Source organism: Pristis pectinata, chromosome 2 (genome assembly GCF_009764475.1).
Source record: "Pristis pectinata isolate sPriPec2 chromosome 2, sPriPec2.1.pri, whole genome shotgun sequence".
Classification (NCBI taxonomy): Eukaryota; Metazoa; Chordata; class Chondrichthyes; order Rhinopristiformes; family Pristidae; genus Pristis; species Pristis pectinata.
Genome location: NC_067406.1, coordinates 142,195,891 through 142,221,473, shown reverse-complemented (window position 1 = coordinate 142,221,473; position 25,583 = coordinate 142,195,891). Strand labels below are relative to the sequence as shown.

At 43.9% G+C, this 25,583-nt stretch overlaps 1 protein-coding gene across 8 annotated transcripts in view; it reads left to right on the top strand.

Annotated features, from left to right (window-relative positions):
- LOC127567399 (broad substrate specificity ATP-binding cassette transporter ABCG2-like) overlaps positions 1-25,583 on the top strand; it is a 65,490-nt gene that overhangs the window by 24,722 nt on the left and 15,185 nt on the right. For all 8 annotated transcript variants that reach the window (XM_052010265.1, XM_052010268.1, XM_052010272.1 and 5 more), the window contains 6 exons: positions 734-886; positions 4,538-4,695; positions 9,566-9,717; positions 10,167-10,271; positions 16,037-16,290; positions 22,059-22,141. In XM_052010265.1, coding sequence (XP_051866225.1) covers positions 734-886; positions 4,538-4,695; positions 9,566-9,717; positions 10,167-10,271; positions 16,037-16,290; positions 22,059-22,141 — 905 coding nt within the window. The remainder of the gene's footprint in view (positions 1-733; positions 887-4,537; positions 4,696-9,565; positions 9,718-10,166; positions 10,272-16,036; positions 16,291-22,058; positions 22,142-25,583) is intronic.

Genomic DNA, 25,583 nt, shown 5'->3' with positions numbered 1-25,583 from the left:
CAAGCAGGCTGGTGTCTCTCTCCCTTCTCTCTCTCTCTCCTTCTTCTTCTTCTTCTTCTGACTTCTTCAACAACGTCATTACGTCCTTTATCTTCTATTGACGTAAGCACGCCCCACACACACATACACACACACTCTCTATCTTAAAGGGACTTTCACTGAGTCCATAACATAATATAGACAGATACAGTTGTCAGCATGGACATGATGGGCCAAAGGGCTTCTTTCTCTGCTGCCTGACTCTGTTAGGAGGTTATTTACCTTTCAAGGCAATTCCACCAGTCAGTCAGACCTGTGATCTGACTCCATGTGGTATCTAACCCTTTGTTCAGATTTAAAATTAATAACTGACATCAGCTACCGTTTGCAGAAGAAAGTTCCTAATTTCTACCATCCTTTACCTGTGGAGTATTTCCCAGCCGTTCCAGGAAAACACGGCCCTAATTTTTAAGTTTTATTCCTTGTTCTGAACCAGCAGAAAAGCTTTGCTCTATCTGCTACTGCAACTTCATTATAAAAATATTTTGGCTGTAAAGCTTGCTGTGATGTCTCGAAGATGCGTAAGGTGCTATATATTGATCTGTGTACTGTTATTGCTTCTCTCATTTGAGTGATGGAATTGTCGGTCTTATGCGTGTTACTTTAATATTTAGCTTGGGCTAATGGCAGTTTTGCTACTCTGGCTGATCAGCACAATACCTGACAATAATAAACCTATCACTTCATCTTTCAGGATGATGTGGTGATGGGCACACTGACGGTGAGAGAGAATTTTCAATTTTCTGCTGCTCTGCGTTTACCAAAGAGTATCGGCAGTAAGGAAAAGAATGAAAGGATTAACCAGGTCATTAAAGAGTTGGGACTGACCAAAGTAGCAGATTCCAAGGTTTGACACATCATTTTTATCAAAAATATAATGTCCTTTTTGCCATTTTTATCTGCAAGATTTAGGGAACCGGAACCTGCTGTGAAAATAATAGAGTATTTAGTACATAATAATTGCATGACAATAGCAGAACTGTTTGTGTGTGTGTGTGTGTGTGTGTGTGGGGAAGAGATTGTGATATTCATTTTATTCCTTAATCCTTATACCTCAACAGTTATGGGGATACTTTACTGTTGCAATTGTTGGGGAGGTCCCCAGTGCCCTGTTGCTCCCCTTTCCATCAGCCGTTGCACTTCCAGCAAGTACAATAATCTGAAGGGTGTGATCTGATTCACAGCAAGGTGCAGCTCCTGGGCGGATGAACACCCTTCAAAACAAAAAGTGCATTGACGGATTCATTCATCAGTTTTTGAAAGCAGAGTTATTTTCATTTTAAACCAGTAATCCCAGATTTGTACATGGGACCGGGAATATCTAATCCCTTGCCTCTCAACACCCCCAGAGCAACATCTATCATGGAAGTTCATCAGATAAATATCGATAGGTCAGCTGGATCACAGATCTCCTATCAACCTGTATCCAGAATCAGACCTTTCTTTGCGCACTGTCATTCCTGAAGATGTCATTGCTATCTTTGACCATTTCATTCAGAGATTGTTGCAGTATCTTTGCATTGATTACCTGTTACTTCCAACTAGGCACAAGTACCATAGACTCTGTCAATCCCTGTTAACTGGACGTGAAGTTGTAGATTTGTTGAAATACAGCTTCAACCATGCAAAACTGGGAAATAGTCCTATTTATAAACTACTTCGGAGGAAAGGAATCTTGGATGCATGCTTTTTGATTACCAGACACAAAATTATTTCACATGCAAGTCTCGAGAATTTGAATTATAGCAGATAATGAGAAATGTTGTATTCAGATCAAGAATGGAGGGATTTTAGCGTTATTTCAAACCTCTCTCTCCTCTTCAAAAGTAGTCAAGAAATTTACTCCAAAGTCTCCTAAACTTTTTTTCAGCCTGAAACATTTTTAAATCCTTTGGTTATCCTATTGAGGTAATTATCCAGCCTTCAATTAGCCATCAATCACCAATTCAGACTTCTGGAAAACAAATTAAGATCTACCCCAGTAGTTTTGTTTGCAATCACTGCAGGTATCATTCCTAAATCCATAGAGCTTGCTCCTTAATTTTTCTAAGTAATTATTTATTAAACATTTTCTAACTTATAGTTTCAGCTTCTGTTTATTGAACATTTTGAAGCTGCTTTTGGCTGATGTCTGATGGTCTGAAAGCAAAAATAATGCAGATAGAACATAGAACAGCTCAGTAACAGGCCCTTCGGCCCATAAGGTCTATGCTGAACACGATGCTAGAATAAACTAAATTAAATTGATCTTCTGCCTGAACATGATCCATATCCTTCCATTCCCTGCATTTTTATGTACCTGTCTAACAGTCTCTTAAACACCTCTATTGTATCTGCTTCCAGCACCACCCCTGGCAGCACATTCCAGACACCCACCACTACCTGGGTTTCTTTTTAAAGAAAACCCTGCCCTGCACATCTCCTTTAAACTTTCCCCCCTCACCTTAAATAGTTTTTGATATTTCTACCTTGGGAAAAAGATTCAGACTGTCTACCCTACTTATGCCTCTCATAATGTTATAAACTTCTATCAGGAGTTTGAAAAGTATCCTAATCCTGAAAACAATGAGATACAGCAAGTAAAATAGAGACTGAGATTAAAAATCATAAAATACTCAGCAGGTCAGTTAGCATCTGTGGAGAGAGGAGTAGTTGATGCTCGGATGTGTTCCGATGAAATAGAGTAAGGTCAGATTTCTTTATTAGTCACATGTACATCGAAACACACAGTGAAATGCACCTTTTGTGTAGAGTGTTCTGGGGGCAGCCCGCAAGTGTCGCCACGCTTCCGGCACCAACATAGCACGCCCACAACTTCCTAACCCTTACGTCTTTGGAATGTGGGAGGAAACCGGAGCACCTGTAGGAAACCCATGCAGTCACGTGAAAAATGTACAAACTCCTTACAGACGGCGGCCGGAATTGAACCCGGGTCGCTGGCGCTGTAATAGCATTACGCTAACCGCTGCACTACCATGAAATGTTATCCATGTTAGAGAATGTTTCATATTTTGTACCAGTAAGAAGCAATGAACTCTTGATCTCCCATTCTAACTCGTTGTGGCCCTTGCACATTATTGTCTGCCTGCGCTGCACTTTGTCTGTAACTGTAACACTTTATTCTGCGTTCTGTTTTTTTCTTTTGTACTACCCTGATGTATGCGTATAGAGTGATCTGTATAGATGGCACGTTAACAAAAGCTTTTTACTGCATCTCGGTACATGTGACAATAATAAACAGGACAGTTAATATCAAAGGTCTTTCTGCCCCACCCTAACCTCTGCCCTCGCAATAAGTTAACTGCATTTCAATGGTTAGAACTGTTGATAGTACTGCAGAGAGTTGTGGACACGGCCCAGCGCATCACGGACACCAGCATCCCCTCCTTGGACTCTGTCTTTACCTCTCGCTGTCTTGGTGAAGTAGCCGGCATAATCAAAGACCCCACCTACCTGGGTCATTCTCTCTTCTCTCCTCTTCCATCGGGTAGAAGATACAGGAGCCTGAGGGCACGTACCACCAGACTTAAGGACAGCTTCTACCCCACTGCGATAAGACTATTGGACGGTTCCCTTATACGATAAGATGGACTCTGACCTCACGATCTACCTTGTTGTGACCTTGCACCTTATTGCACTGCACTTTCTCTGTAGCTGTGACACTTTACTCTGTACTGTTATTGTTTTTATCTGTACTACATCAATGCACTCTGTACTAACCCAATGTAACTGCACTGTGTAATGAATTGACCTGTACAGTCGGTATGAAAGACAAGTTTTTCACTGCACCTCAGTACAAGTGACAATAATATACCAATACCTCTGAGTTCAAGTCCCCCTCCAAAATTTGATCGCAAGATACCAGTTGCCGCTTACAATTCAAGGCAAAATGTTTCCAAGTCAGGCTGGTAAATGACATCAGAATCAGGTTTATTACCACTGACTTAGATAACACGAAATGTGTTGTTTTGGGGCAGCAGTACAGTGCAATGACAGTGCAAAATTACTATGTAGTGCGAATAAATAATAGTGCCAAAAAAAAATAACGAGGTAATGTTCGTGGACCATTTGGAAATCTGATGGCGGAGGGGAAGAAGCTGTTCCTGAATCGTTGAGTGTGACTTGGAGAGGAACCTGGTGGGAGCGGTGTTCCCGTGCATCTACTGAGCTTATTCCTCTTGGTGTCAAGTAACTGTAGTGCATTTCATAGTGCACACTGTAATATCTGTGGTAGGGGGAATGAACATTTAGGATGTTTGAGGAATGCCAGTTGAACAGCTGCTTTGTACTGAATGGCATTAAGTTTCTTGTTTCGATATTATTAAAGATGCTGAGTAAAGACAGTTCTTTCTTTCTAGACACGTTTCTCATAGGCTGTCTTCTGTTGTAATTCCCAATTGTTGCAAGTTTAAATGGATTAGTTTTTAACAAGGGACCTTTCTTGTGTCAGAAGTACCAAGAAGTCTTCAGTTGGTTTTCCTCTTAATGTTTAAAACAGGTTGGAACTCCATTTATTCGGGGAGTGTCTGGTGGAGAAAGAAAAAGAACAAACATTGGAATGGAGCTGATTATTGATCCGTCCGTCTTGTTTTTGGATGAACCTACTACAGGCTTGGACGCCAGCACAGCACTTGCTGTGCTGCTGCTGCTACAAAGGTGCCTCTATGTTAAATACAGCAGGTAGTAGAAATGTGAAATAGGAATGGAGGTGTACAGAAGGTCTGTGTTAACGTGGAAGGCAGGAGTAATTAAAGAACAAAATTAGATGGTTGTTGATGGTGCAAAGGGGTGAGAGGCGATAGCAGTGAGACAAGGAATGCCGGGACTGGAGGGCTTGAGCTATAAGGAGGGACTGGAGGGCTTGAGCTATAAGGAGGGACTGGAGGGCTTGAGCTATAAGGAGGGGCTGGAGGGCTTGAGCTATAAGGAGGGGCTGGAGGGCTTGAGCTATAAGGAGGGGCTGGAGGGCTTGAGCTATAAGGAGGGGCTGGAGGGCTTGAGCTATAAGGAGGGGCTGGAGGGCTTGAGCTATAAGGAGGGGCTGGAGGGCTTGAGCTATAAGGAGGGGCTGGACGGGCTGGGACTGTTTTCCCTGGAGCGAAGGAGGCTGAGGGGTGGCCTTATAAAAGTTTATAAAATTGAGAGTGGCATAGATAGAATGGACAGTGGGTCTTTTTGCCAGGGCAGCAGAGTCTAGCGCTAGAGGGTACAGGTTTAGGGTGAGAAGGGAGAAATTTAAACATGTTCTGAGAGGTGTTTTTCCCATGTATAGATTGAGCTGCCAGAGGAAGTGATAGAGGTGGGTACAAATACAACGTGTAGAAGGCACTCGGATGGGTTCATGGATAAGAAAGGTTTAGAGGGATATGGGACCAGCTCAAGAAGGCATCTTGGTCGGCATGGACAAGTTGGGCTGAAGGGCCTGTTTCTGTGCTGTAAAACTATGACTACGACTCGTATTGCAGGACAGAAAACTAATATGTTGTATAAGCTCATCGAAGGATAATTGATCTCAAGCTGGTCAGAGGTCGATCTGGATGTAGTCCTGAGATGATAACGGAGGGGTTCAGGGAGGAAATTCCAGAGCAAGTCCTGGATAGCTGAAAGTGGGTCTACCAGTGGCAAGTCAAGGCTGAGCAAGAGGCCACAATTGGATAGGAACACTGTTCATTGGGGGTTATGTGGATGGAGAAAGTTTGAGAAGTAAAAGAGCAAGCCCTCAGAGAGAGATGAATGCAAGGAAAAGGTTTATAATTTTGATCTGCTATTGGATGCAGATGGTTTAAACATTGAGACGTATTTGTCATTTTAAAAACAAGACCGAGAGACAAAAGTAACATTTCAGCCTGTTTGTTTATAATGTTACACAGCACAAAAACAGGCCCTTTGGCCCAACTCACCCGTGCTGACCAAGGTGCTTAATCCCAGTTGTCTGCGTTTGGCCCATATCCCTCTAAACCTTTCCTACCCATGTACCTGTCCAAATGTTATTTTAAACATTGTATTTGTCCCCACCTCTACCACTCTCTGGCAGCTTGTTCCACACACCCACCACCATCTGTGTGGGGAAAAGCTTTCCCCTCAGGTCCCCTTTAAATCTTTCCCCTCTCACCTTAAACCTGTGCCGTCTAGTTTGACACTCCCCTACCCTGGATAAGAGACTGTGACCATCCACCTTATCAACACCCCTCATGATTTTATAAACCTCTAAGGTCACCCCTCAACTTCCTTCGCTCCAGGGGAAATAGTCCTAGCTGATCCAGTCTCTCCTTATAACTTGAGCCCTCCAGTCCCGGCAACATCCTCGTGAATCTTTTCTGCAGCCTGTTCTAGTTCTGGACTGCCCCACAACTCTACTACTTAGTAACACTCCCTTGCCCGGTCCACAGAGAATACCAACTACCTACATTGTTCCTCTGGGCAAATCAACAAAGCAGTATTGTGCGTAACACATCTATTTCCTAAATATTATCATCACAGTTCAAGATGATAAGTAATTTGGAAGAACTATCCCTAAAATCAATGTTTAAGTTAAAGATTCTCATCTTTAGTTAAATATTAATTCACGGTAGATAAGGATTTTCTCTGATTTTGACATCTTCTGTCTTTTCCTTTTATTCGATGTAGATTACATTGTAAATTTATAACAAAGAAACAGGCCAATGGGTCTAACTCCTCCATGGCAGTGTGAATGCTCCTCAGAACCTTCCTCCTCTCTTTAAGCTGTTAGTCCACCTGTTCCTTTTTCCATCACACATTAATCACCTGCTATTCCCTTCTGCCACTCCTTGTACCGATCTCCATATCTTCTCCATTATTTATATTTATGACACAGAAAGAGGCAATTTGGCCCATCAGGCCCATGCCAGGTACAGTAGAGCGATCCCATCAGCCCCATTCACCAGTATTGCTGCAGCTCGTTCTCCTGGTTGCCCATCTTCCCACAGCCCTTGCTTGTTTCCGTTTGCCACTTACCTACACTGAGAGGTCATTTGAAGGAGGGAATTAACTTCTTCAGGATGTCAGAGGAAACCAGAGCATCTGGATGAAACCCACAGTCACGGAGGGAACATACAAAGTCCGCACAGACAACACACAAAGTCGGGATCGAACCCAGATCCCTGGAGCAGTGAGCCAGCAGCACTAACAGCTGTCGCATCACCCCATCCTGTCCCTCAACATCATTTGTGCATTTTTACATGTTTAAATATCCATCACTTCTCCACTGCTGAAGAACGATTGTATAGATCTACTTTGTACAGAGTGGAGCCAGAGAACAGGAGTGAATAGCTGACTAATTTGCCTCAGCACATCACAGGACTTCTAAAGAAACAGTGTTCAACTTTCTGTCCCTTCAGTGGATACAAAAGTGTTTGGCTGTGCAAGGATAACCTTCTCTGCAATTTCCTTCAGCCCCATAACACACCTAGATCCACGCACAGCTCCACATTTACCACCTGTGCATCCACTGCTGTCAGCCATGCCTTCAACTACCAGGTCTCCAACCTCTGGAGCTCACCTGTTGCCAAACTCCAACTCTTTCCTCTAAACTTTTCTTAAAGTTACTTCCTTGATCAAACTTTTGGTCACTTGTCTCGGTAGCACATTATATAACTCGATGTCACATTTTGTTCGATCATAGAGTCATACAGCGCAGAAACAGGCCCTTCAGCCCAACTGGTCCACGCCGACCAAATTCCCAGTCCCATTTGTCCGCGTTTGATCCATATCTCTCTGAACCTTTCCTGTCCATGGACCTGTCTACGTACCTTTTAAATGTTGTTAATGTACCTGCCTCAGCCACTTCCTACTGACCACCCTCTGGGTGAAAAAGTTGCCGCTCAGATTCCTTTTAAATCTCTCCTCTCTCCCCTCTAGTTCTTGATTTCCCCAACCCTGGAAAAAAGTGCATTCACCCTATCTATGCCTCTCATGATTTTATACACTTCTGTAAGGTCACTCCTCTTTCTCCTACACTACAGTGGGGGAAAAAATGTCCCAATCTGCTCACCTCTATCACTCAGTCCCTCGAGTCCCAGCAATCTCCTCTGCACTCTTTCCAGCTTAATGGCATCTTTCCTATTAGCAGGAAACACAAAACTGAATACAATATTCCAAATGTGGCCTCACCGACGTCTTGTACAACTGCAACATAACATCCCAACTTCTGTACTCAATGCCCTGACTGATAGAGGCCAGCGTGCCAAAAGCCGCCTTCCTGTGAAATTCCTTATGACATTTTATAGTATTAAGGATGCTTTCTGAATGCAAGTTGTACGTCGAAGTGAATAAGTCAATACTTATTCCATAAGACTATAAAATAAAGGAGCAGAATTAGTCTGCTCTGCCATTCAATCATGGCTGATTCATTTTTCAGCCACATTCTCCTGCCTTCTCCCTGCAAACTTTAACCCCCTTACCAATCAACTGATCATCTTGAATGCTGCCTTTTCAGCACGTGTTTCTTCGAACCTTTGTTGTCACCTGTAAGGCACCTGGTTCCCATTATCACCTTCCTTACTTATCAGATTCCAGCACTGATAGCCCTCTGTGTTCCTGCTTATCTCCCTCCAGCAGCCGTCTCCAACCTTCACCCTCCCCCCAACTGGCTCCATCTGCCTCCACCAATCACCCACCTCCCCCTGTCCCCCATTTCCACCCCTCTCGTCATCCGCCTGCCCGTCATCCTTCACCTCCCCTCGGTCCACCAATCCCCTCTGGCCCCTGTCTCACCACACCCTCCCTCCCTCTTTATACTGGCTATTTTATTCTCAGTTCTTATGCAGGATCTTAATCCAAAACGTTGACAAATATTGACTGAATGACACCAAAAAATGTAAAGAGTTTTACATATAACATTACAGCACGGTACAGGCCCTTCGGCCCACAATGTTGTGCCGACATTTTATCCTGCTCTAAGATCTAGCTAACCCTTCCCTCCCACATAGCTCCCCATTTCTCTGTCATTCATGTGTCTATCTAAGAGTCTCTTAAATGCCCCTAATGCATCTGCCTCCACAACCTCTGCCGGCAGTGTGTTCCACACACCCACCACTCTCTGTGTAAAACAAAAACTTACCCCTGACATCCCCCTTATATCTTCCTCCAATCACCTTAAAATTATGTCCCATCACGTTAGCCATTGTCGCCCTGGGAAAAAGTCTCTGACTGTCCACTCGATCGATGCCTCTTATCATCTTGTACACCTCTATCAAGTCACCTCTCACCCTCCTCCTCTCCAAAGAGAAAAGCCCCAGCTCGCTCAACCTATCCTAATAAGACATGCTCTCCAATCCAGGCAGCATCCTGGTAAAGCAAGTTTTGCAGTGTGTTTATTCTTTATTTTTTTTCATGAGTTGTTTATTTTAGGAATATAAAAAAATAATTTCCCCCCACAGATGCTGCTGGACCCACCAAGTTCCTCCAGCAGATTGTGTGTTGCGCCTTTAAGATTAGTTATGTAGATTTACCCATTGTCGCAGACATCTATAACGAGAACATTATGTTCACTTCTGACTTTTCCTAGGATGTCAAGAAAAGGTAGAACAATTATCTTCTCAATTCATCAGCCCAGGTATTCGATCTTTAAGCTGTTTGGCAGTTTAACACTCCTAGCCAACGGCAGGGTGGTTTTCCATGGCCCATCCAGAGAGGCACTGAACTATTTCTCTTCAATCGGTGAGTTGTTTGTTGATCAGTCAGTGGTTTATTGCTAAGATTTTAGCTTGAAAGGGCAGATGCACTTATTCAAACTAATGACATCTCACTCCAGTTTTGTCTTGTTATAAAATTCAGCTTAATTCTACCAGTTTACGAGGCGTGTAAATATAATGGTTCTGAACTTGCTGGGGAAATTATTCCACGAGGTGGGGGTTACAGATTTAGGATGGGGATTGAGTTTAATTCCTAGCTCTGTATTAGTGCCTAAATAACCCCAGCAATCTGAGGTTGGAAGGAGATACTCTGTGGATTATAGCTCACCAGACTGATTTGATGGTTGACAGACCGATTAGTTGAGAGCTACAAACTGCCAGTAATGATCTAGTCAGATTAAACAAACAGTATTATTTTCTGCGTTAACATGTTCTCTTGATTTGATTTACTGTTTCTATTCCAATATTAAACAGGTTATACCTGTGAGGCGTTTAACAACCCTGCTGATTTTTTTCTGGACATCATCAATGGAGACTCCACTGCCGTGAACTCACAAAAACCTATGGAAATTGATCTGGGTACAGTATATGTTGCTTAAACAGTATTAGCTGGTTGTTGCCTTTCAGGCGTTTAGTCCTTTTTCTTTAGAAGTCATGTCCTTGCCTATATTAAAAAAAATGCCTAAGTTACGGCATGAAGTATTCCAACCCAGCTATACTGAATGTAAAGAAACATCCATCTCCTCAGATCAGAAAGTCTCCATGGTTTGGAGGTTAGGTTTTTAAAGTTTATTCATGGGATATGGGTTTCATTGAAAAATTTGGCATTTTTACTCAGTAGTCTGAGAAGATGGGGTGGGAACACCTGTTGAACAACTGTAGAAATAGTTTGATATAACTCACACACTTGCCACTTTAAAGGGCAGTTAAGAGTCAGCAGCACTGGTTTGTATTACTGAACTGCACTATAAAAACTTCAAGCACCCAGAATGGAGAGCCACTGTAATTTCACAGAACTATACATAGAAAAGCCTTTATATCACTGAGCCTTAATACAACAGCTGTGTTTTAGAAAATGTCCATTTTATCCATTCTCTGGATATGACCTTCGTAGACATTCCTACTTACCCTTGATTTGGGTGTTTGTTGACATACAACAGTACAGCACAGGAACAGGCCCTTGAGCCCACAATGTCTGTGCCGAATTAAAATAAATTTGTCTGCCTATACATGATCCATATCCTTCCATTCCCTGCATATTCACGTGTCTAAATGGCTCTTAAATACAACTATCTGCTTCCACCACCACCCCGGCAGCCTGTTGCAGGCACCCACCACTCTGTGTAAAATAAAAAAAATTACCCTGCACATCCCTTTTAAACTTTACCCCTCTCGCCTTAAAGCTCTATCCTCTACTATTGGACATTTCTACCCTAGGAAAAAGACTATCTACTTTACCTATGTCTCTCATAATTTTATAATCTCTATCAGGTCTCCCCTCAGCCTCCGACGCTCCAGAGAAAATGACCCAAGTTTGTCTAATTTTGGCAGCATGCTGGTGAACCTCTTCTGCACCCTCACCAAAGCCTCCACATCCTTCCTTTAATGCAGTGACCAGAACTGCACACAATACTCTAAATGTGATCTAACCAAAGTTTTATACAGAGGGAAGTTGTATGTTAGGTCATTGTTGAGGGAAGCTTAGAAGTTATCACATTGCTGTGTGTGTGGAGTCACCTACTGACCAGGCAGTGTAAGGACAACAGATTTTCTTTTCTCAAAATAGCAGTCACAGGTTGTGTTTACTTTTGCTATCACTTTCATGGTCACTATTACTGACATTGCTTTTGGAGCAGTTTATCAGTGTAAAACTTGTGCCAACTAAATAAGCTTTTCATGAAGGCAACATCTATTATCAAAGATCCCTACCGTCTGGGCTATGCCATCTTAAATTTAAATTAAATTTTATTTACAGCGTGGTAACAGGCCCTTCCGGCCCAACGAATCCGCGCTGCCCATTTTAAACCCAAATTAACCTACCTGTACGTCTTTGCAACGTGGGAGGAAACCGGAGCACCCGGAGGAAACCCACGCAGACACGGGAGAACGTACAAACTCCTTACAGACAGCGATGGGAATCGAACCCTGATCGCTGGCGCTGTAATAGCGTCGCGCTAACCGCTACACTACCGTGCCGCCCCTAAACAGCTACTGTGAGATGGTCTCACAGCTACCTTCAGGCAGGAGGTACAGAAGCCTGAAGTCCCACACCACCAGGTTCAGGAACAGCTACTTCCCTTCAACCATTCAGTCCTTGAACAACCCTACAGTTTAGCAACACTATGATCACTTTGCATTAAAATGGACTTCTATTTTGTTCTAATTGTGTTCTTTCCAGTAAAAATTGTGTGGAGATTATGTTTAATTTATGTTTTTCTTGTGAATGCTGCTTATCTGATGCTGTGTGCCTGTGTTGCCGCTGCAAGTAAGTTTTTCATTGCACCTGTGCACGTATGGACTTGTGCATCTGACAATAAACGGCCTGATGAGGAAGCCATGGGATTGTAATTTTCAAGCGAGGCAAAACAGGCTGGGGCTACTTCTCTAGAAAAGTGAAGGTTGAGGAAAGACTAGGTGGATGGCTTTATAAATATGGAAGGGTTTCGTAGTGTAGACATTGAGAAGGTGCTGTGGAGAGTCTAAAGTTACAAGATACAAGATGGTCATTAATAAATCCAATAGAAAATTCAGGACAAACTACTTTCTGTCTAGAGTGATGTGAATGTGGGACTTGCTACCAGAGGGACAAGCAAACCAAACTTGCTTTTAAGGTGAAGCTGGATAAATTTAAGTGAAATTTGGTATCTGTGTGATTTATACAATAGAATGCAGTCACGGCCCTGAAACCGGCACAATGGGACAAATGTGCCTGTGTAACCAGCTCTGTGCGGGGCACCATTTGGTGTGGCTTAGGAGCTCCACTCTGACATGGTCATCTCTGCCTGGCGTGCTGCAGAGGAAGGCAGTGGGCTGAGGTGTAAAATCTGCTTCCCTCCCTTTTTTCTGGGTCCTCTTCTCGTCCAACTGAGCTGTCTGTCCTTTCCTTTTACAATTTCCTCTCCTGACAGCCTTGTGAGGTCATTCCTGTCAGGGGCCATCATCCAGCTGTTTGTGTCAACGCCCATGTCGTCATCTCTCCTCTGCATTTGGCTGTAACCCAGTGGCCAGGTTACCTTGGGAATAAACATCCAGACAAGCATGGCTAACCCACCTCAAATGTATTGGTAATTTTGTCATGTGTACCAATATACAGAGAAAACCTTTGTTCTGTATGCCATCCATACATATCATTTCATCACATCCGTGTGTTGAGGTAGTACAAGGGAAAACAATGACAATGCAGAATAAAGTGTTACAGCTACAGAGAAAGTGCAGTGCAGGCAGACACAAAGGTGCAAGGCCACAATGAGGTAGATTGTGAGGTCAAGAATTCATCATTATCGTACAAGAAGTCCATTCATGAGTCGTACAACAGCGAGATAGAAGCTTTTGTATCTGCCCGATGGGAGGGGGGAGAAAAGAGAATGTCCGGGGTGGGTGGGGCCACATGTAGGCTGCTTTACTGAGGCAGTGGGAAGTGTAGACAGAGTCCGTGGAGGGGAGGCTGGTTTCCATGATGTGCTGAGCTGTGTCTACAACTCTCTTGCGCTCTTGGGTTGAGTATTGCTGTACCAAGCTGTGATGCATCTGGATAGGATGCTTTCTGTGGGTCATCGGTAAAAAATTGGTGAGGATCCTTCAGCACACCCATGTTCTCCAGAACAACATAAAACAGTACAGCACAGGAACGGGCCCTTCGGCCCACCATGTCTGTGCCAAACACGATGTGAAATTAAACTAAATCCTTCCTGCCTGCACGTGATCCACATCCCTCCACTCCCTGCATATTCATGTGTTTATCTAAAATTCTCTTAAATACTACAATAGTATCTGCCTCCACCACTACCCATGACAGCCCATTCCAGGCACCCACCACTCTGTGATTTAAAAAAAAAACTTGTCCTGCACGTCCCCTTTAAACTTCTCCCATCTCACATTAAATACATGTCCTGTACTAGTTGACATTTCTACCCCGAGACAAAAACTTTGACTCTGTCCTATTAGGATATCTCTAGGATGGTGACTTTGCCCAGTTGGGAGATGCCTAGGGTGGAGAAAGGTTAACCATTTCTCAGTCTGGTGCATGGTCTCGACCTGAAATGTCGACTATCGCTTTATCTCCACAGATGCTGCTCGACCCCATGAGTTCCTCCAACAGTTTTTCTTGCTCCAGATTCCAGTGTCTGCAGTGTCTTGTGTCTCCAAGCTTTTTCTCAATGCTTTGCTTAAGATAGCCAGGGTTCACTACAGTAGAGGAGTCTACTGAGGACACAGACTTGGTAGGCTTGTGGTTTGGTGTTCTCTGTAACTGTGTGTTCACACCCACTTCCTTAGCTCAGACATAACAGCTGCAGCATTTACGTTGTGTGCAGGACACATGTTGATTTCAGTATCATGGGTTCTTGCTGGTTGTGGAGCTGAGATTTGTGATCTATCAGGAACCTTCAATCATGTATTATTGGTGCTAATCGATCACAGCATGGCAGCCTTGCCATGCATTTACCTGATGCAGGGGGTCAATCCAAACTCTTACACAGGTGTGAGAGAGTTGGTCAGATGGAGTGGAGGTGTTCTTCAAGTTTATTGTCATGGGCACATGTACATGCCATGAAAAGCAGCTTTTTGCAGCAGCAGTGCACTGCACATGACATGCATACACTTCAATTAACATAAATTGTACATAACTTTCACAACAAAATAATCATAACGACATTAGTGCAAATTGAGAGAAGAACAGTCCGAGGTAGAATTGGTGTTTCTCCTACCATTTCTGGGAAGCTATTTGTGACCTCTTCCGTGAAGACAGAACCAAAGTACTTGCATACCCACATCTCAGGGACTGCAGCGGTTCAAGAAGGCAGCTCACCACCACCTTCTCAGGGGGCAACTAGGGATGGTTAATTAAATGCTGGCTTAGCCTGCGAAGCCTTCATCCCTTGAATATTTGTTTGGTTGCTCTGCTAGTTTCTTTGACTTCCATAATAGCTTCTCCCACATTAGTAAGGGACCCAGATTTGTCTTCACTAGTTTTTTGCATTCTACAAACTTGTAGAAGATCTTAGTTTACTTTTATGCTCCTTGCAAGTTCACTTTCATATTCTACTTTTGTTAATAAAACTATTGGTCCATTTTGCTGAACTTGAGATCTGCTCCCAATCCTCAGACCTGCTACCTTGTTCTGACAATGTTATATACTCCTCTTTGGATGTAATACTATCTTTATTTTGAAAGCTGCAGTCCGATCACTTTTCCTTTGGTGTTTTTGCTGCAGAACAGAATGTTCTTATTCCTTAAATGTGAGACGCTGCCTATCCATTGCAATGCCTTATAATGAAGCTCCTCAATCTATCATGGACAACTTGCTTGACACACATTTGGAGGTTCCATTGATTGATGTTAGGACCGTAGCTTCAGATGGAACTGCTTCCCCTTCCATCTTAATGGATTCTATCACATTATGATCACTCTTCCCTGAAGGACTGAGAAGTAGGTGCAAATTGGAATGGATGGATTCGATATCAAATCCAGAGAGAGAAGTGGAGAGAGAAAGGACAACTGGATTGTGAGAGAGCAGGAAAAGATAGAAGAGTTTAAAAATATAAGTTTGACAACATTGCCATTACTGCAATAAGTTTGGTTGGTACCTACTGTGTTAATCGGTAACTTCAATGTATTAATTACTATCCGGAACTAGAAAGCAAGATGCCATATTTGCAAAGCTAACAGCAAGGTGCCAGATCCTGGAAAGAAAGTTTTGTATTATGTTTTTTCACCACATATCAGCACGTTACCTTAAAAAAAACTGCGCTGTTACACACAAATAACAAGCAAGCACCATTAATCTTACCATTGACAGCTGAATCCACACCATTATGTAGGTGCATTGTTATCTGCTCTGGTTTTACTTGCCCAGGGACCCATGAAAAATGACCATTTTACATCTTTCCCAAGCACAAGCAAATAAAACCAATCTAAGTGCAGCATTTTAAATTCTGTTCCTTTAATTAAAGTAACTGAAGTGATTACTGCCCAGGTCCAGAGTTCTGATTATGAATTCGGAAAATAATGCAATGAAAATGTTGCTCTTTTACCAACGTAATAGATGCTGCTTAAACAAAATTAAGTTTAAATACTCTGGGTTTCATTTGAGCAACTAAAGTGTTCTACTTTTTCTCTCATCAAAGAAAAGGCTCTTGATGAATCTGACTTAAAGAAGGAAATGACCATAGCTGAGAACCTGGCAGAAGAATTCTCCAAATCCAGCTACTACGAGGAGATGATGTCTGAATTAAAAATGATTGTTCGGGAAGATGTTGGAGATTCTGCTTTGGTTTCTAGAAAGATCACCTATGCAACTTCATTCTTTCACCAACTGAAGTGGGTGACTAAACGATCATACAAAAACCTCCTCAGGAATCCCCAGGCCTCAATTGCTCAGGTAAGATTGGAACTTTATGGTGTTAATTGGGAATTCAGAAATTCAAAGCCGTAGACACAATAATATAAGGACAGTGCTGTAGCAATGCTGCCATAATGGATGTAACAACAAAGAAACTGCTGGAGGAACTCAGCGGGTCAGGCAGCACGTGTGAAGGGAAATGGACAGTCAATTCTTCAGGTCGAGTCCCTTCACCTGGATTGAAAGATAATAGGGGAGAGAGCCGGTATAAAGAGGTGAGAGGAAGGGGAACAAGAGCTGGCAGGCGATAGGTGGATCCAGGTGAGGGGGGAATGACGCGATAACTGGAGGAGGGGAGAGTGGAGATAGCGACAGTGGCTGGGAGGTGACGGGTGGAGGAGACACAGGGCTGCAGATGGTGGGATCTGATAGGAGAGGAAGGCGGAGCATGGAACCAGATAAAGGAGGTGGGGGGGGCAGGTGGGAACGGAGGGGGGAGTGGACCCAGTGGGAGGGGTGTGTGGGTGATGGGCAGATGGCATGGGTGGGGGGAGGGGGGAGAGGGGAGAGGGTGATGGGGGCTGGGGTGGGTGTAGGAGGGAATGGGTTGATCAGAAGGTGGGACAGAGGGGGAGCAGGTGTTCATGCCGTCGGGTTGTAGACTACCCAGGCTGTTCCTCTAGTTTGCATTGAGCCTCACCCTGTCAGTGGAGGAGGCCGAGGACAGACGTATCGGTGTGGGAACGGGGAGAGGAAATGAAATGGCCTGCAACCGGGAACTCCAGACGGCCATGGCAGACGGAGTATGGGCGCTCAGCAAAGCAGTCGCCCAGTTTGCACTTGGATTTTACGTCTTGCTGGAGACATTAGAGTGAGTTCCTGCCTCACTCAGATGGCCATATGTGGTTACGTGGCACTATTTTGCGAAGCAGCAGGAAAGTTATCCCCAGTGTGCTGAGGTTGGTATTGAACCCTCGATCACTATCACTGAAACAGGTAATTTGGTCAATATCACATTTCTGTTTCTGGGAGTTCGATGCATGCAAATTGGACACAGTATTTCCTACCATGCTGCACTTATTTTTAAAGCATCTTTTGCTCCCCTTGCAAGACGTCTCAAAGCATTTTCCAGCCAATGAGATACTTTGAAATGAAAGTATCTCATTGGCTGGAAAATGCTTTGAGACGTCTTGCAAGGGGAGCAAAAGATGCTTTAAAAATAAGTGCTGTAAAAATGTAAGTCTCTGCTAATCTGTAAAGTAAGTAGTTCAACCCAGATAAGTGTGATGTGGTTCATTTTGGTAGGTCAAATATGATGGCAGAGTATAGTATTGATGGTAGGACTCTTGGTAGTGTGGAGGATCAGAGGGATCTTGGAGTCCAAGTCCATAGGACGCTCAAAGCAGCTGCACAGGTTGACTCTGTGGTTAAGAAGGCATATGGTGTATTGTCCTTCATCAGTCGTGAATTGAATTTAGCAGCCGAGAGGTAATGCTGCAGCTATATAGGACCCTGGTCAGACCCCACTTGGAGTACTGTGCTCCGTTCTGGTCGCCTCACTACAGGAAGGATGTGGAAGCCGTAGAAAGGGTGCAGAGGAGATTTACAAGGATGTTGCCTGGATTGGGGAGCATGCCTTATGAAAGCAGGTTGAGGGAACTCAGCCTTTTCTCCTTGGAGACACGGAGGATGAGGGGGGGACCTGATAGAGGTATATAAGATGATGAGAGGCATTGATCGTGTGGATAGTCAGAGGCTTTTCCCCAGGGCTGAAATGGCGGCCACAAGAGGACACAGGTTTAAAGTGCTGGGGGGAGTAGGTACAGAGGAGATGTCGGGTAAGTTTTTTACTCAGAGAGTGGTGAGTGTGTGGAATGGGCTGCCGGCAACGATGGTGGAGGCGAATACGATAGGGTCTTTTAAGAGACTGTTGGATAGGTACATTGAGCTGAGTAAAATAGAGGGCTATGGGTAAGCCTAGTAATTTCTAGGGTAGGGACATGTTCGGCACAGCTTTGTGGGCCGAAGGGCCTGAATTGTGCTGTAGGTTTTCTATGTTTAACTTCTGACCATTATGTAAAGATTAGGGTCTTGCAGCATTACAGAAACAAATCAAGAAAGATTGTTATTACATAGCACCTTATGAGATCTGTCACAAACTTGCTGAAGCACTTCATATAGTCACAGCACAGTTTCTACTTACGTGGACAAACTTCAGACACTGAACCGTGATCATATAAGCAATCAAATAAACAACAAGAAATCTCAGTGCAACTTAGAGATGTGTTGATGATACAACATAGAAAACCTACAGCACAATTCAGGCCCTTCGGCCCACAAAGCTGTGCCGAACATGTCCCTACCCTAGAAATTACTAGGTTTACCCATAGCCCTCTATTTTACTCAGCTCCATGTACCTATCTAACAGTCTCTTGAAAGACCCTATCGTATCCGCCTCCACCACCGTTGCCAGCAGCCCATTCCACACACTCACCACTCTCTGAGTAAAAAAAACTTACCCCTGACATCTGCTCTATATCTACTCCCCAGCGCCTTAAACCTATGTCCTCTTGTGGCCACCATTTCAGCCCTGGGGAAAAGCCTCTGACTATCTACCCGATCAATACCTCTCATCATCTTATACACCTCTATCAGGTCCCCCCTCATCCTCCGTCGCTCCAAGGAGAAAAGTAGGAGTTCCCTCAACCTACTTTCATAAGGCATGCTCCGCATTCCAGGCATCATCCTAGTAAATCTCCTCTGTACCCTCTCTATGGCTTCCACATCTTTCCTGTAGTGAGGCGACCAGAACTGAGCACAGTACTCCAAGTGGGGTCTGACCAGGGACCTATATAGCTGCAACAATACCTCTCGGCTCCTAAATTCAATTCCCCAACTGATGAAGGACAATACACCATATGCCTTCTTAATCACAGAGTCAACCTGCGCAGCCTCTCTGAGCGTCCTATGGACTCGGACCCCAAGATCCCTCTGATCCTCCACACTGCCAAGTCCTACCATTAAGACTGTATTCTGTCATCATATTTGACCTACCAAAATGAACCACTTCACACTTATCTGGGTTGAACTGCATCTGCCACTTCTCAGCCCAACTTTGCGTCCTATCTATGTCCCTCTGTAACCTCTGACAGCCCTCCAAACTATCCACAACAACCCTAACCTTCGTGTCATCCGCAAACTTACTAACCCACCCCTCTACTTCCTCATCCAGGTCGTTTATAAAAATCACGAAGAGCAAGGGTCCCAGTACAGATCCCTGAGGTACACCACTGGTCACCGATCTCCACGCAGAATACGACCCTTCAACAACCACTCTTTGCCTTCTGTGGGCCAGCCAGTTCTGAATCCACACTGCAATGTCCCCTTGGATCCCACGCCTCCTTACTTTATCAATAAGCCTTTCGTGGGGTACCGTATCAAATGCTTTGCTGAAATCCATATACACTACATCTACTGCTCTCCCTTCATCGATGTATTTAGTCACATCCTCAAAAAATTCAATCAGGCTCGTAAGGCAGGACCTGCCCTTGACAAAGCCTAATCATATTATACCTCTCTAAATGTTCATAAATCCTGCCTCTCAGCATCTTTTCCATTAGCTTACCAACCACTGAGGTAAGACTCACCGGTCTATAACTCCCTGGTCTATCCCTACTCCCCTTCTTGAATAAGGGAACAACATCCGCAACCCTCCAATCTTCCGGAACCTCTCCTGTCTCCATCGACGATGCAAAGATCGTCGTCAGAGGCTCCGCACTCTCTTCCCTGCTGGGATGTTGGGAAGAATTGGAGGAAATTCCTCTCCAACCCATCTAGGTGACTGGCCCTGCATACCCCATGGTATTGACCTTTCGTACACAGCGAACTCTGTTCAAACCAAGGCAGGACCATCATTCACTTTCAGGAATTCAACATATCCATCTGGCAACTCTTCCAGACATTCCACTAATTTTTAGGAAAAGAACAACCCGATTTTAAACAAAAAAAAATGTAATCAAAACACCTTCAGCAACATTGAAATTTGGTAAAGGCTAAAATTGTAATTGCATTTTACAAAAGATGAGGTGTTTGGAGACACAGGAGACTGCAGATGCTGGAATGTGGGGCAACAATCTGCTGGAGGAACTCAGCGGGTCGAGCAGCATCTGCAGGGGGTGAAGGAAATTGTTTTGGGTTGAAACCCTGCAACAGGACTGAGAGGGGAGATGAGCAGTATAAACAAGAGAAGGGGAGTGGCGAGAAAGGATTCCGAGGTGATTGGTGGACTGAGGAGGGGTGTAAGATGACGGGTAGGGGAGGGGAGTGGGGGAAGAGTTGGGAGGCAGTGGCAGGTGAATGATAGATGGAGGCAGACAGAGGGGGGGGGGGATAAAAGCAGGTGGAGCGAGGTGGGGACAGGGGAGGGTGAAGGTTGGAGATGGCTGCTGGAGGGAGAGAAGCAGGAACACAGAGCGCTACCAGTGATGGACTCTAAATAAAGGAGGGGAGAATGGGATCCATTAGGGGAGAGGTGCATGGTAGTTACTTCCCTGTCGTTTGCAGTTGGTGTACTGTTTTCATTCTTGGGTCAGTTACGTCAGGAGCTGTTGGGACTGTGCCAACTTAGTCTTCAGTAACCTATTATCCGTTCCTTGTATCTGGAGAAACAGAGCTACTTCCTTGTTGGCTGTGCTGCAAGATGGCCATTTTTACTGTTCCTCTCCGAATATTTATTCCAGAATTGATATTCCTAAATGACCTGAATGTTATGTCATTGCTGTTTTGGGGAGGCTCACTGTGTGCATGTTGTGTTTCACTAAGGAAAATGACTGTGATTGCATTGCAAAGGGTATATTATTGATCGTAAAGAGTGTTGAGATACCCTCAGTTGTGGACAGAGCAATATAAATACACCTACCTTGAGTTCAGAATCCTTCTTGCACCAGTCGTGAATTGAGTTCTGATTGGCCTTAACTTCTGCGAATGGTCTCTCTTGCTTGAATTTTAGTTTCCCATGCTGGTGCGTAACATTATCTAACCTTGAGTTAATGAGTCCAATGAGACGCTGTATTAGCTGCTGAACATTTCAGTTCCTGCAGAGTGGTGGTGTGCTATAAAGCAGTTGCTGAATAGCCTAAAGGTTAAATGGATGCACTTTCATTCTAAGTTTTTTGTCAGTGATGGAACCTAATGTCTCCGCAGTGTTAGTCACTGTCCCTGCACACCTCGTGTTTTGAATAGAATCTCTTGATGGTTCATAGAGTCATACAGCACAGAAACAGGCCCTTTGGCTCAGCTGGTCTATGCTGCCCAAGATTCACAGAGCTAGTCCCATTTGCCTGCATTTGGCCCATATCCCTCTAAACCTTTCCTATCCAGGTACCCATGTAAGTACCTATTCATTTGGTTTAAGTAATGGTAGCCAGGTCACATGGTCCAGGAAGGTCTCAGTCTGTGCTTAGTTTGATTGGGGGGTGATGGTTGGGGAAGATGGGAATTCTACAGCTGACTTACACCCTCGTTTATGTTAGAGAATCCACTGGAGATGTTCTTCCTGATGGAATGTCCACTGGCGATGGTTTGAGTTGCCTGGGCATGTGCTTCTGGTAAAAGTGGGATCAGTATCAGTTGTGGTGTTTCCAGAGCACTTTACTCAGACAAATGATCCCCACGGAATGATGTTAAACCATCAAAGAATCCATGAACTTCTGAAGAGAAAGTGCAGAGAAATATAAGAAACAAGAGAGCTAAGGAGCCCATCTTGGAGCATTTCATTGATTATAATCGATTTTACTGATTTTTATTAGGTGATGGTTTCAGTTATGCTTGGATTGATTGTTGGAGCCTTATTCTTTGGAGTGGAAAATAACATGGCTGGAATTCAAAACAGGTTGGTCAAAGATTTCATCACTTAATTGGAAAATCTAAGACTAAGAAATATATAATGGACATCTGTTAGTGTGACACAGTAATACATTTACATATCCCAGTCAACAAAAGAAAATGCCATGAATGCTTCACAGCAAATCTGTCGCTGAGCCACTTAATTATTTAGTGTCTAAATCTTGAGTAACTTAATCGTATATTTTTTTTATTAATTATGATGGAAAATATATTACATATGTGATCAAAAAGCAAAAACAAAACTGCAGATGCTGGATGTAGTTATCTTTTTATAGATATCATGTACATCAAAATACACAGTGAAATACGTCTTTGTGTACAGTGTTCTGGCGCCAACATAGCATGCCCACAACTTCCTAACCCGTATATCTTTGGAATGTGGGAGGAAACTGTAACACCCGGAGGAAACCCACGCAGACACGGGGAGAACGTACAATCTCCTTACAGACAGCGGCCAGAATTGAACCCGGATCATTGGCGCTGTAATAGTGTTAGGTTAACCGCTACACCACCGTGCCTACCCTCTACATTACTGTGCCTGCCATCTGAAACTAAAACAAAATGCTGAAGAAACACAGTGAACATTTCAGGTTGATGATTTTAATCACAACTGGAAATATAAGAAAGTAATTGTTTTAAGTTGCAGAGAGGAGAGGGGTAGAGAGAATGTCCATAACAGGATAGAGGCTGATTGCCCAGGGGACACTGATGGTGTTGATGCTGTCCAAGAGAGGGTGATGAGTGCTTGTTAATCATAACTGGCATCTGGAGAAGTGCAGATAGAGGGGGATAGATGAGGGCACATGGGAGATAAAAACAATGCTAGAACTGTGAGATGCCCAGCACAGTGGTTGTTGGAGATCTGAAGTAAAAGGGAAAGCTGGAAGTACTCAGCAGTCAGGGAGCATCAGTGGAGAAACTGAGTTCATGTTATAGACCTTGCAACAGATCTGGCCAGTTCTGACACACACAGGAGAGGCTGGTATGTGAAACTTTTGACTTCAATGTTGAATCCTAACAAGTACCTCTCAGTCTTCTAAACTCCAAGGAAAGTAAACCCAAACTGTCCGGTCTCTCTCAATTCTACATGTTCACTTGGATACTGCATGATGTGAGGAAATAACACAAAGAAAGTGTTTTAAAATAGGGCCTTTTTTTGTTTGACACTGGTTTATCTGATGAAAATGCATAAGCATACGGAATATGGTTCATGGTAGGTTGAACCAGTGGATTTTGTTGAATTAAACCAATGTGAAATGTATAATATGTTGCAAACACTGTATAAATGTAAGCTATTTTAATTGTGCAACTACAACAAGGGATGATAGGATCAAAAGGTAGGCCTTTAGAGTGCTGAGACCAAATGCAGTACCAGGATCGTGGTTGAGGTGCAAACTACTTCAGCAAATGGGACTAGCTCGGTGGGCACCATGGTCAGCATGGACGAGTTGGGCCGAAGGGCCTGTTTCTGTGCTGTATTACTCTATAACTTCTAAATGCAATGTGCCTGGATGGAAGATGAAGTGCTGTTCCTTGAGTTTATTTTGGGCTTCACAGGAATACTGTAAGAGGCCAAGGCTGTCAGAGTGGGATGGAGAATTGGAACAACAGCAGTCTGGAGCAGTCGCCCAATCTGTATTTGGTTTCTCTGATGTAGAGGGCACCATATTGTGAGGACCAAATGCAGTGCACAGCACTGGAAGAAGAGCAAGTGAATTTCCCGACCTCCAAATCATCCTCTGCAATTCCTGCCTCCTTCCATGGACACAGCTTTCCCATCACTCCCATTTCATCCTTGCAAAGGGGCTTGTTACCAACACAACTCTTTGCTCTTCCACCTCTTACAACCACTGTCCTCCTCATTTGTACCTTCCCACACAACTGCAGGAGATGCAGCGTCTGTCTGCTCTTTCACCTCTTCCCTTCCCACCATCCAGGATGCAAACAGTCTTTCCAGCTGAAGCCGCAATCCAGTCGCATTTCTTCCAGTTCAGTTCCCTGAAAGTGGCAACGCAGGTTGATAAGGTGGTGAAGGTGGCGTATGGCATGTCTGCCTTCATAGGTCAGGGCTTGGAACATAAGAGTTATGTTGCAGCTTTACAGAACACTGGTTAGGCTGCACTTGTGTGCAGTTCTGGTTGCCACACTAGGATGTGATGGAGCTGAAGAGGGTGTAGAGGGGATTCTTCAGGATGTTGCGTGGATTGGGGAACTTTGGTTGTTGGGGAGAGATTGGATGGGCTAGGTTTGTTTTCCCTAGAGTGAAGGAGGCTGCGGGATGACCTGACAGAAGTATACGATTACAAGACGTAGATGGTCAAAATCTTTTTCCCATGGGTGGGGTATCAAAAACAAGAGGGCACAGGTTTGAAGTGAGAGGACGGAGTCTTAAAGGGATCTGAGGGGTAAGTTTTCCATGTGTAGCTGATATCTGGAACACACTGCCAGAGGGGTGATGGGCAAGTAAAATTACTATGTTTAAGAAACATTTAGATAGACACTTAAATAGGCAAGGCGTGGAAGGATATGGTCCTAATGCAGGCAAATGGGATTGGTGTACATGGACAAAAGGTTGGCACAGACATGATGGGCCAAAGGGCCTGTTTCTGTGCTTAGGACTCTACGACACTAATTCAAAGGGGCGTTATCCTGATGTATTGGTCAACATTTATTAAATGTTTATTACATTGTTGATGCATTTCTACATTTTAGAAGGGTGACTGTACTTCCACAAGTATTTCATTAGTCATCCGACACTTCATGATGTCCTCTCCTTCCTCACTGCTGACCTTTTACCTCTCTTCTAACCAGATTTTAATCCACATGATTTTCTAACAAATTCCACAGAGGTAAGGAGGGTTCAGTTTGTTTAACAAAATGAATCCTGGAGTAGGCCCAACAGTCCTCTTGATCTGCTTGCTGGGTTCCTGAGTTGCGTCGTCTGTAAATAAGAGCTCACAAGTCTTAATTTATCTGTCGCCCTTGGTTGACCTTGGCTGACCTTCATTGCTTCCTGGTCAGGCAATACTTTGATTTTAGAATCTCATCTTTGTCTTTGAATCTTTGTGTAGTCTTTCCCCTTCCTTTCTCCAAAGCCTAGAAAGGAAGGGATAAGACCACACAAAGCTAAACCTTGTGCCTTCATATTTCCTATTGGTTAGTATGGTTTTAGCTGCTGGGATCATGAAATCCCCTGCTGTTTGTTTCCCCTCCCCTCTCCTCTAAGATGCTTCCTCGAACCTTCCTCTTTGCTCAGTCATTCCCAACACCACCACCTGTGGCTCTGTGTCAAATTTTGTCTGACGATATTTCTGTGAAGCATCTTGGAAACGTTTTACTATGTTAAATGTGTTGAAGGCGCGATATAAATAGAAGTTTTTGTTGATGCTTATTGGCCAAATGTGGTGTAAAATCATCTGATAATATCT